The 12,436-nt window shown below is 38.9% G+C and overlaps 1 protein-coding gene across 1 annotated transcript; it reads left to right on the top strand.

Moving 5' to 3' along the window:
- The first annotated feature begins 3,171 nt into the window (after positions 1-3,171).
- On the top strand, positions 3,172-11,753 carry LOC140162142 (serine/threonine-protein kinase 16-like). Its single transcript, XM_072185415.1, has 7 exons — positions 3,172-3,257; positions 4,511-4,730; positions 5,539-5,681; positions 6,310-6,430; positions 6,767-6,862; positions 8,809-8,933; positions 11,354-11,753. The coding sequence occupies exons 1-7, from the start codon at positions 3,181-3,183 to the stop codon at positions 11,478-11,480; spliced, it is 909 nt and encodes a 302-aa protein (XP_072041516.1). The 5' UTR covers positions 3,172-3,180; the 3' UTR covers positions 11,481-11,753.
- Positions 11,754-12,436: the final 683 nt, after the last annotated feature.

Genomic DNA, 12,436 nt, shown 5'->3' with positions numbered 1-12,436 from the left:
ACATAATGTGTAATTAATTTTAAAACTTTTTTGAGTTAAAGGAGGATCTAGGGGTTCATTCATATATTTTCATGACTAAAATAAACGGTTGTTTATGCCCGAGGGCCGCTTGCGGCCCGAGGGCATAAACAACTTTCGTTCATATCTTCGCTATATAACTTGGTAGCGTGATTGGTTGAGAGCCGGGCATAAACAGCGTTTATGCCGGTGTCCCAGATGTGAGATCGCCGGGTAGGGAAAATGCAGGGAAATCGTGTATTTTAATAACGTTTAAATAATTATTTTGATGAAATAAGAATCACAAAATGTTCTGGGATGTATGAGCGGGGTTCATTCATATATTTTCATGACTAAGCGGTTGTTTATGCCTCGGCCGCAAGCGGCCCTCGGGCATAAACAACCGCTTAATCATGAAAATATATGAATGAACCCCCTAATTTAGTCATGAAAATATATAAATGAACCCCGTTCATACATACCAGAACATTTTGTGATTCTTATTTTATCAAAATATTAACAAAAAATAACAAGAAACATCTTGGCATTAAAAACCATGAATTTCGTTCGTTCTCCCTACCACTGCAATCGCACATCCGGGCCACCGGGCATAAACGCTGTTTATGCCCGGCTCTCGACCAATCACGCGCGCCGTTATATAGCGTGTATGTATGAATTCGTGATCATAGCATCCTCTTTTTAATGACAGTTTGTAATTATTCCCAAAATTTCAGTTGAACTTGATTCCGATTTTGCGTTTGCGAGTTTACATGATTATTGATAAGTGTATTTATACACTGCTGCTCCATTGCCCCATAGGACACTGTTGTAATTTCATTCTGGTATACCAGAACGAAAATTCAATTTTGACGTTATTTTTGCTAAACGAATTAATTTGCAAGAATTTTTTTGTTCATAAACATGTAGCCACAGGTGTGGTATAAAAAAAAAATTGAGAAAAGTGGGGGGATGAGGCTGTGGATCCATCGGATAGCGTTGGCATTTTTTGCAACATGCAACGGATGTAAGTTAAAGCCTTAATGTACGATTTCCGTCAAATTTTGATTTTGTTAATATCTTTATTCAAAATTTTGAAATAATATTAGTAATAACTGACGAGAAGGGTTGCTGTCCATTTTAGGTTAAACTAACAAGGTAAAAGTGAAAGAAACCCCACTGGTTATTTTGGGCATTTAACACGTACTGTAGTTCTATGGGAGGACATATCATAATTTTTAAATTATGATAATATGTCAAACTTTGCTCTGTTGACCTACAAAGACAACAAATTTGGCCGATTCCATTTAGGTGCAAGTTGGGACATGTGTAAACATTAAAAAAATGCACAAAAATCTGGTTTGAAAAAATTAACCAATTTCATATTATAAGATCGTACATTAATGGCTTTAATGTAGGTATGAAAGGCAAACCTTAGTTAACATTTGCTAGTCGGCCAAATTGGCCTAAACCGGGGCCCAAACAATACATATTTACATAGAAAAGATTTGTCAAGGAAACCTACATAAATATGTTGTCTATACTTGACGTTGCCTTGACCCAAATATAGGATTTATTTTATCGTAATTAAATTGGAGATACATAGTGTGCGGTTTCTGTGAGAACAAATAATTCTGGGCTTAAAAATTACAAACAGTTTGAAAAACTGACTCCTTTGGTATAACCAACCCTGAAAACCAAATGGTCAGTTGGTGTCAGACAACAATAAGAAGAAGGCTAAAAATATTGAACCATATCAGTTTCAATCAGTATTCACACCGGAGAATATTACCAACATGCCAAAGATAATCAAAAGTATACACGTACGCCAGATAAACTTCACTGTTACAGGTGGGGGGAAGTTGTTGACCGACCTTAACCCCGGAAAAGCGACAGGACCCGACGGCTTGCAGGTACGCATTCTAAAGATGGGGGCTGTTGAAATCACTCTGGCAACCTTGACCACCATCTTTAGATATTCTCTTGAGACAGGCAATCTGCCTGCAGATCGGAGATTCGCAAACATATCTCCAATCTTCAAGGAAGGGGGCCGTACAAAACCTTCCAACTATAGACCGGTTTCCCTGCCGTCTACAATGTATTTGTTACAAGGTAATAGACCATGTACTTGATTCGAACATCATGCTCCATTTAGACCAGCATGATATTTTGACCGGCTTCCAACACGGGGGCAAGTTGATAATTGCCTTGGATTTTCACTGAAAAGGCAAGGCAGCACGGCAGTTTGTAATATTTCAAGAGGGCATCGCGGCAACTGTTTAAGGCACCAAGGCAATTTCTCAAAAGCGAAGAAAACACACACAAATAAAAAATAAATGTTGGTATTTATACAGCGCCTTTCACATGTGAACATGTACCAAAGCGCTTTATATTTATTCCGCCGTCGTTAGAATATGTCAGCTGCCATACAATGCCCAAGGCATGCTCATACCTTTAGGCGGCGCTCAATGGACAGTATTCATAACAGCTCCCCATTTCACACCTGGGTGGAGAGGAGTAATCGAGATAAAGTGCCTTACTCAAGGGCACAACACGTAATCCGTTCCGCTCGGCCACCGTGTTCCCGCATAATAGTCTGATAGATGATTTTATAATGAAGGGACAGGGCTGGGGCACCGATGGCAACTTCATTAGAGGACACGGCAAGTGACTGCCTTGGGTCAAGGACATATTTTTAGGGCATTACGGCAGTGGGGTTGGGCACCCACGGCATTATGCCATGGGTGCCGTGGGTTAATTTGAGGATTGTATGGAATTTGGAAATTTACACCACCTTTGTCAAAGATTAAGGGAGTAGGGGGTGTATGAATTTCAACTGGAATATCCCACATTTGTATGAATTTCGACTGGAATATCCAAAATTTGTGCAAAATTTGAGTCCTTGTCAGTATGATGTGAAAACAAACAAAAAACAATATATGTTTTTTTTATCCACACAGAGAATTGTAATTTTTTTCTTGTATTTTTTCATATTTCAGGTGCAGAGCATTGATATATGATGGAACATGCGCAGTAGTGTGTAATTTGGTAGTATCAACTATTTACAGACATTGACTATATATCTGGTATGAACTTTCATGTACACATAAGTAGGCCAATCATACGACCTTTGACCTGCAGCTGTATCAGAACACTCTGTAGTGTATATGAGGGTATAGTGCCATCATGGGCTGTTACTGTACCAAGGAAACCATAGAGATCAATGGCAGAAGGTTCTATGTGCAGAAAAGACTGGGAGAAGGGTAAGATGTTTCTAGTATCTATACTGGACGTATATCGTCATAACCTTGTAACTTTAATAGCTGCTATGTGTTAAATATATACATACGATATATCATATTGTACATATTTAACACATGGCAGCTATTGGAGTTAGGAGGTTTTGTGCAAACGGTGCCAATATGTGACTTGCTACCATGAAATGAGCATGAGCATGAAGTCGCAAATTGCTAGTTTTGAGACGCCCTGGCTACTGCATTGATGTTCTTTGTTTCTTACGCACATGTTCAAGCCAGTACTATATCTGTATGTCCTTTGTGAATAGGGCACAATGGGATCCCATTCACACAGGACATGGCTTGTATATGTGTGCGGCAAACAAAGAACATTAACTCAGTCAACCAAGATATCTTGAAACTACCAACTTGTGACTAATTTACGCTCATTTCGTGGTAGCAGGTCACATACTGAATGCTGTCTCGCTCTTTCATGTTTTTTATATCTCTTGCTTTCTCTCACTCTCTTAAATGTGGTATTCTTGTTAAATCCATACATGTACATTGTACACCCTCTATGGAAGACTTCAAATGCAGTCACCTGTTCAGATAACTCCATTTGAAATTCACACCACCTGTGTGGAATATTAAGATCATGTCTTCCATATGGGGGGGGGGGGTGTACTGATTCCAACTGGAATGGCCCAGCCCAGTGATGATTCTCCTAAGTTCATTTCTCTCCTCCATTATTTCCTTTCTCTACTTTCTCTTTCATCTCTTTTTTTTTCTCCTCTACTTCATTCACCATTCTATTTACTCTTAACTTTCTCTTCCCCTCTTCTACCTCTCCTCTCTCTCACTCTCTCTCTCTCTCTCTTTCAACTCTCCTCTCCCTCTTTCTCTCCTCTTTTCTATTTTGCTTTCCCCTCTATTTTCTCTCCTTTCCTCCATTATCCTCATCCTAATTCTCTTTCTCCCTCTCAGCGTATATCTCCTCCATTTTCTCCCCCATGATCTGTCCCCCTTCCCCTCTTCTCTACCATTGTCTCAAATTTCTCACTCCCCACTTTAGTATGGAAATGTCATAGAAATGTGAGTTAAATACCATCATTTTTCTTATGAACTGTTCAATATTAACAAATCCCCAGTTGAAATTAACATTCTTAATGAAAGAGAAACAAATTGTGTCTATGAACTTTTCCTTTTCAGCAACACCCTGAATATATATAATAAATATTACTATAATGTATGTTATTATTTATGATATTTTATGCATGCAGTGGATTCAGTGTTGTCGATTTGGTGGAAGATGAAACGGGCAAAACATTTGCCATGAAAAGAATACTATGTCATGCCACAGAAGATGAACAAATGGCTAGACAAGAGGCAGAATTCCACCAGAATTTTAACCACACAAATCTCATCCCTCTAGAAGAATGGAAGATGCTGAAATATTCTGGCAGGGTTCCAGAGGTAGTACTGGTGCTTCCATATTATAGGGTAAGTTTATTAAAGGCACATGGGTCGCATAATAAAAAGTCTGCGCATCCAGGGACTCCTTATTTTTTTTATTTAGGCCAGTTTGGACTCCTTAAATCACAAGTTGAAAGTGACCAAAGGGTCCGTTAAAAACTGTATGGACCCCATAATTTTATGATGCATGGAGGCGTAAATCGGTATAAAAATCGTCAATTAAAAAAAAAGAAAAGATATATCAGCAAATCTTCCAAATCGTCACAGGCCAGCGAAACTAAATATTTGACCAGTTCCAAAGTTTAGAATTTCGGACAAATGGACTTCTTTAAATTCTCATTGGACTCCTTAAATATTGGTTTTGCAGGTACCAAAGGGTTCAGAAAAATTAAGTTGGAACCTTTGATTTTTTGTGCTTGTAAAGGCCTATTCAGGGATTTGCTCATCCAGAAGATTGACCCCCCATGAAAAGACTTTCATTAATAGGACATCATTAAACTTTTTATTTGTTCTCTTACCCAACCATGACTCTTATCTGGCCTCTGGCGTTAGGGTTAAGTCAGAGCAAAGTAGGAAATTTTCAAGATGCAGTTATTTCCATTACTAACATATACTCAGTTATAACCTGTTACACTTGGGTGCAAAGTTATGACCATTTCATATGTCCATTTTCTTATGGTTTTCATTATTGATTTTAGCTCTGTATAATTTGTACCAATTAACTTTGATATTGCTGACTTTGGAGTGATTCAATCAGATTGGTGTCACAAATAGTGATAATAAATTCTAGGAACTGCAAAATTGTAATTTTGTCCTCAATTTATTCCCCATACAGGGTGGTACTTTACAAGATGAGGTAGAAAGATTAGCCAAGCAAGGAGAACACATGTCTGAGCAGAGGCTGATGCGCATCTTTAAAGGAATATGCGAAGGTGTGAGGGCGCTTCACAGTGCATCACCAGAACCACTATCACACAGGTTGGTGTAACAATGTATTATTATTGTTCAAATTTTAATATCAAATCATTGTCGTCGAGCTTCTCATATCTGAGTATTCATAATCTTTCTGGTGAAGTTTCTCCACTCATGTTGATCTTGCGCTTTGATGTAACAGCTGTAAATTGACAGTTCAGTTAATTAAAAGTGAAAGCCCCACTTTTGGTTCAAGTTCCTTATGGAATTAATCAAGGTCAAAATTTATCCATGTAAATTCTGTTCTGTCTGTGATCAAAGTAACAGTGTAAGTCCGTTCTTCTGTGGAGAACTGCAGCCAAGCGGGGCTTCCTGTTTAAAGAAATAGTCCTGTCTGTCCACCTGAGACTCTGTCTTCCTCTGCTTCTTTTCCCCTCAAATTTTCCGAACATAACCACTTTATCTAGATTGATTCCTTCTCGTCTGGCAACAAAATACTGTATTTTCTGTTTCATCACTGAGTTTAAGAGTGAGTCTTTCTCCCCTATTTCATGCCAAACACTCTCATTTGTCCTTTTGGCAGTCCATGGGATGCACAGAAGCATTCTCCAGCATATGCTTCAATCCAAAAATTACCACTTTTACAGTATATTTTTGATATTTAGTCATCAGTATTCTGTTTTTTATTTTGCAGAGACATGAAACCAGGCAATGTAATGCTTGATGATAGAGGGACACCTGTCATTATGGATTTTGGCTCCATGGCCGTAGCGAAAATTGAGATCAAAGGACGGTCACAAGCTGTAGCATTACAGGTAACGGCAGTCAATTATCATAATATTTTTAAAGTACTTTTTCTTTGTACTCTGCATCAAGGCAAGCAAATAGCCTTTTCGAAGTATGGCATAAACAAAAGGAGGGCAGTCTGGGCTGGTTTTGAATCTTTAAGATGCTAATGACCCTAAATAATCTCTGAAAGCTTAAAAAATGTTTGGCAAACATTTTGAAAATTTTTTTCTTCAAAAAATCAATCCACTTCCAAAAAACTTGAAAAAAAACCACCCAAAAGCACAAAATTTGGGTTGGTTGGGCCCATTACTTCATTGCCTATATAAAATTAGAATAATGTTTTGTTTGTTTATTGGATACAGGACACAGCAGCTGAGAAGTGCAGTATGTTATTTAGAGCACCCGAGCTCTTTCATGTAGAAAGTCATTGTATTATTGATGAAAAGGTTGATATATGGGTAAGTTGACAAAAATTGCATGATTAAATTAATTATGCTATGTAAAAATATTAAAATTAAAAAATAATGTAGCATGAAAATTCACATTGCAAAGGTAAAAGCACATAGGAAATGTCAAGGAGAGTTATACAATCAGGAACAGAAGTGTAGCCAGGACTCTTTCAGGGGGCAGGGCAATATCTAGGAGGGGGCAAACTTAAATGGACAAAAATGTACTAAAAATCAAAAAAGACATAAAAATCTTAAATATCAGGGCATTCATGATATGCTAATCTATATTGTGTTGATCTATGGATGGCTCTGTATGTGTTCTACACACTGTCATTCAATTCTTTATCACTTGATGAACTGGATGAATAGAAATGACGATGGACATCGAGGTCACATCACTGAACTTCATGAATAGACTACTTATGCAATACCAGGGGCGTAGCAAGAGCATCAGGGGCCCATGGACAAGGAGAAGTACGGGCCCTTTTAACCAGGGCGGGATTTAGCCTACCTTATGGGGCCCTGGACTCAGGCCCCGAACTCACGTGCCGAGGAAGGCATGTGCATTCATGTCAGTGGTCAAGTTTTGGTTTAACTAAAGTGGGACTAACATATTTTGTTCAATTCAATTTCAGACTATTTTGGCCCCAGATCAACATGAATTCTGCCATATGAATTTGCGCGTAGCGCGGAAAATTTTAAAATTTTGCCATTATATTGACCAAAAAACATGTTATTATTGGGGTTAAAAGAAAGATGCATAGGGCAATTTTGGGGCCCCCAAATTTTTGGGGCCCTGGACCCGGCCCATCTGGCCCAATGGTATAAAAATCCGGCCCTGCTCTCCATTATCAGCCCTTATTTAATTCTCGCTTTTGTGCTCGGGGCCCCTGAACCCTCTGGGCCCATGGACTTCGTCCGCCCTGCCCCCCCCCCCCCTTGCTACGCGCCTGTGCAATACGTTTTTGTGTCAGTGTTTGACAAATGGTGCTCCAGCTGAAATATTGCAAAAAATGTCAGATTGTAAATTTGCAAACCTGTTATTTCAGATAGCGTATCTCGAGCCAAACAGTGCTAGAAACATATTAGGTTCTGTTATTCTTTTAGTTGCTATAAAACTCTGGGGGGGTGGTACTCAAGTTTGGTTTGGGTAGGGATGTGCTGCTGAGAATTTGAAAGTGGACCCATCTGTATACCAATTTTTCAAAAAATCGGGACCCATCACTATACCAAAAGTCCATCATTTTTGCTTAATTCAAAGCAAATTGCCAACAAAAATTTCAGAAGAACTATTTTTCAGAACAAATTGTGAACATTCTGAAAAAAATACCCATCCATATACCAAATTTGGCCAAATGGGGATGCACCACAAACATGGGTCTCATTTTCTACTACTTAGTAGAAAATGAGACCCATGTTTGTGGTACATCCCCATTTGGTAACTGAGTGAATGTTCTTAGTGATTCAGTAGTTTTAAAGAAAGTTTTGGAATTAAATCAAATACTAGAGCTTGCTTTTTGCTACTTTGCGATGTTGCGTCTGGAACCACCAGACTTCATCAGGCAACTGACCCGCTGGATTGGTCACGTGATCATTAGGCTATTCCAGTGGAAATCCACACTACCCCTGTGGAAGATTCTGGAAATATCTTCAACAGAGGGAGTATGTTTTTCAAATGTAATTGGTCAGGGTTAATCATTTTGAAACCCACACTCTCTCTGTATTATAGCTTTCCCTATATCTTCCATCTGGAGTGAGTACTTCAAATGGAAGTTACCCAATTGTCTCTTGTATTCAAAACTCATACTCCCTCTGTAGAAATCTTTGGCTAAATCTTCCACAGGGGTAGTGTTGATTTTAAATGGAATAGCCCATTTATAATGAGTACCCCCTGGGTAAACCTCATCTGCCAGATCTTCCATTTATCCTGGTTGTTTTGTTTTCTTACCATGCAGTCATTAGGTTGTGTGCTATATACATTAGCATTTCTTCAGTCACCGTTTGAACCAGTCTACCAGAGGGGAGACAGTCTACATTTAGCGGTCTTGGGGAGGAATTTCAAATTTCCAGAAAATTCTCGGTAAGATTGGTTTTGTTGGTGTATACAGGCTGTAATGATTGTAAACTGCAGGGGTGTGATTTTTCCGGATTTTTCCGGATTTCCGGATTTTGGGATTAAAAAAAAAAAAAAATCCGGATTTTCAAAAAAAAAAAAAAATTTTTTTTTTTTTTTTTTTTTTTTTTTTTTTGCTTTTGGAGTGGCCCTGGACCAAGAGCTAAATGCTTAACAGAGATGTCACATTTCGAATTTTCAGTTCGGATATGAGAAAATCTCCAATTTTAAAATGAAAATTCCTTAGAACCCTGACTGGATGATTTATAGACACACTGTACTGTGCAAAAAAATGGTGATGCAATTTCTCATGTGTATGTGAATGATATGATACTGGAAGTATGTATTCACAGATAATAAATGTTTTATACTATAAAGTGAAGTATTTTAACAGTTTCTCATTCTTACATTTTACCCCATGAAATTGCATCTCCAGTGGTGCTCAAGTGTGTAAAACCCTCTGGCCGAGGGGCATCGCCCTTCGACCCCACCAGGCGTTGCCCCTGGACCCCACCAGGGGCCCTTGAGCGAGCCCTGGACCCCCCGCCTAGCGGGCGAGAGCTCGCTTCGCCCGCTCGCTCCGCCGCAATTTCGTTGCCTTGGGGGTTTTTTCAGAAAGCACCAATCACACCCCTGAAACTGTCCCACAGTCTCGGTTCCATCTCTGGGTAAATAATTATTATTTTAATTATTTATTATTATTATTTATTATTAATTAGAGCTAAAGCCACCTTCTCCTTCACTCCAAAGATTAAAACCAACACACCATTAAGCCCTAACTAATGGCAACACAGTTATAGTGCTCCTGGAGCACTGTGTGTCGACGAAAACTCAATTAATCTACAAACCAACTTGTTTATTTTTTTATAACAGCTCTCCTAATCCGAGACTGTTCCGCTTTGATAGTAAATTGACTTCCAAATAATTATCAAGCTATGTAACGTGACTGAAGCGTCAATTATGATAGCCCTGCCCCATTATTAATTCAAATATGGTAGGCACATAACATGCATGACCCAGTTCTATTGTAATTTTGCGCGCGCGTGAATATGATCAACAGACTATTAATGAAAACTCATTTCAAATATCGCCTTGCTTGCTGAGCTCTACATTGATTGGTCAGGCTGAGTAGCCGCTTACACAAACGGCAAGACAGTGAGACCACGGATGTGATATATAGAAAACTCGTCTGACCCAGGATCGGGAAAAGTGAAATGCTGGGAACTGGAAGGCAATTTGCCTACAGATTGGGAGGGTCCATGTATCGGGTTTATTTAATGTTATATGATCTACATTACCAGTCGTTCTCCATGGACCCGAGGGAGGGTCTATAATGATTGGTACTCAGCAATTTTGATGTTTATTGAAAAGCCTGTCTCTTCCAAATATTAATGCAACATTGGATACTCTTGAAATGTCCAAGTCAATTCTTGCAAGGTGAACTGAAATTTTACCCTGCCGGCCAAGTTGTACAATCAAGAATGCAGCCCACAATCAAACAATAAAACAACCAAAAGATTTGAAGTTGGGAGTGGTCTATCATATTGATATTGTACATATTTGACTCTAGAAATGAAAATCTTCCCACCTTTATCAAAACTAATTTTTCATTTTTGTTCTTTTGTCCTGTTTTTGTTTATGTTTGTACCTCTCCTAAATGTTATCATTATGTTCACATTTGGTGTTTGTTTGTTTGTCTGTCATTTCACCTGAAACACAAAGGTATTCATTCCAGTTTGGTGCTCTGGTTTCATCTATGTTAAAGATAAACCCCAAAGACAGACCTGATATATTTGGAGTCCTGGACATGATTGATCATGGGGTCATTACCTCGGGGCAAGAATCGGATACCAGTTCAGATTCATATTCTGTCGACTCTCCCGTAATGTGAATGGTGGTTTCAAACCAGATTACACAGACACGGTCGATAGTGATGATTCTGTATTTGATGATTAAAGAAACATATAGGGTCTTGACGGGCAGAGTGTCCCCTTCTTCTCATTTGAGTGTTTTTGTATTATAAACACAGCACAAGAAAATTGTGGGGAGTTTGTGTGGTTTTGTGTGCTGTTTGTATGGTGTGTATAATGGGAGTTAATAATTTATGTCATATATCATCTTGTGCTTTTTGTAATGGAAAAAAGTGAAATGAAAGGTTGATTCTTGGAGAGTAGTAGTTGTGCTGTGCCTGCCCAGTCAAATATTTCATTATTGGGTGTGCATAACACACTGTTATCCTCTGCTCCATTCTAAGAATTAATGGTTTCAGCTCTATAGATGAATTTGAAGGGGTTGTCATCCATAATTATCATGCTGTGAGTTTATCATTCTGAATATTTGAAAGGCTATTAAAATCCATTTTCTTTGTTGGTTTGCATGCTTGGCAGGTATTCGGAGGGGCTACATGACCTTGTATCCTCAATGTTGGTGGTGGAACCCATGGAAAGACCAAGTATATCCTGGGTTATGGACAGAGTGGACAATCTTTTACAAGACTTGGAGAATAGAGTCTAGAAACACTTGATGCATATAGGCCTCATAACCATAGGTGGTGAGTCCTTGGAAAGACCCAGTGTATAAATCTTGAGGAGGTGGACTGATGGGATAATCTCATACAAGAATAGAGTCTCCAAATAGAGAAACATTCAACATATAGCGATAGGTGGTGAGTCCTTGGAAAGACCTAGTATAATTTGAGATTGACAGCTTGGATGATCTCAAGACTTGGAGAATAGAGTCTAGAAACACTTGACACATAGCAATAGGTGGTGAGGCCTTGAAAAGACCCAGTATAATGTCAGATTGACAGCTTGGATGATCTCAAGACTTGGAGAATAGAGTCTAGAAACACTTGACACATAGCGATAGGTGGTGAGGCCTTGAAAAGACCCAGTATAATGTCAGATTGACAGCTTGGATGATCTCAAGACTTGGAGAATAGAGTCTAGAAACTCTTGACACATAGCGATAGGTGGTGAGGCCTTGGAAAGACCTAGTATAATTTGAGATTGACAGCTTGGATGATCTCAAGACTTGGAGAATAGAGTCTAGAAACTCTTGACACATAGCCATAGGTGGTAAGTCCTTGGAAAGACCCAGTATAATTTGAGATTGACAGCTTGGATGATCTCAAGACTTGGAGAATAGAGTCTAGAAACACTTGACACATAGCAATAGGTGGTGAGGCCTTGGAAAGACCCAGTATAATTTGAGATTGACAGCTTGGATGAACTCAAGACTTGGAGAATAGAGTCTAGAAACACTTGACACATAGCGATAGGTGGTGAGGCCTTGAAAAGACCCAGTATAATGTCAGATTGACAGCTTGGATGATCTCAAGACTTGGAGAATAGAGTCTAGAAACACTTGACACATAGCGATAGGTGGTGAGGCCTTGAAAAGACCCAGTATAATGTCAGATTGACAGCTTGGATGATCTCAAGACTTGGAGAATAGAGTCTAGAAACACT

Source organism: Amphiura filiformis, chromosome 10, assembly GCF_039555335.1.
Source record: "Amphiura filiformis chromosome 10, Afil_fr2py, whole genome shotgun sequence".
NCBI lineage: Eukaryota > Metazoa > Echinodermata > Ophiuroidea > Amphilepidida > Amphiuridae > Amphiura > Amphiura filiformis.
The sequence above is the reverse complement of the archived record's forward strand: the minus strand, read 5'-3'. Positions and strand labels throughout refer to the sequence as shown.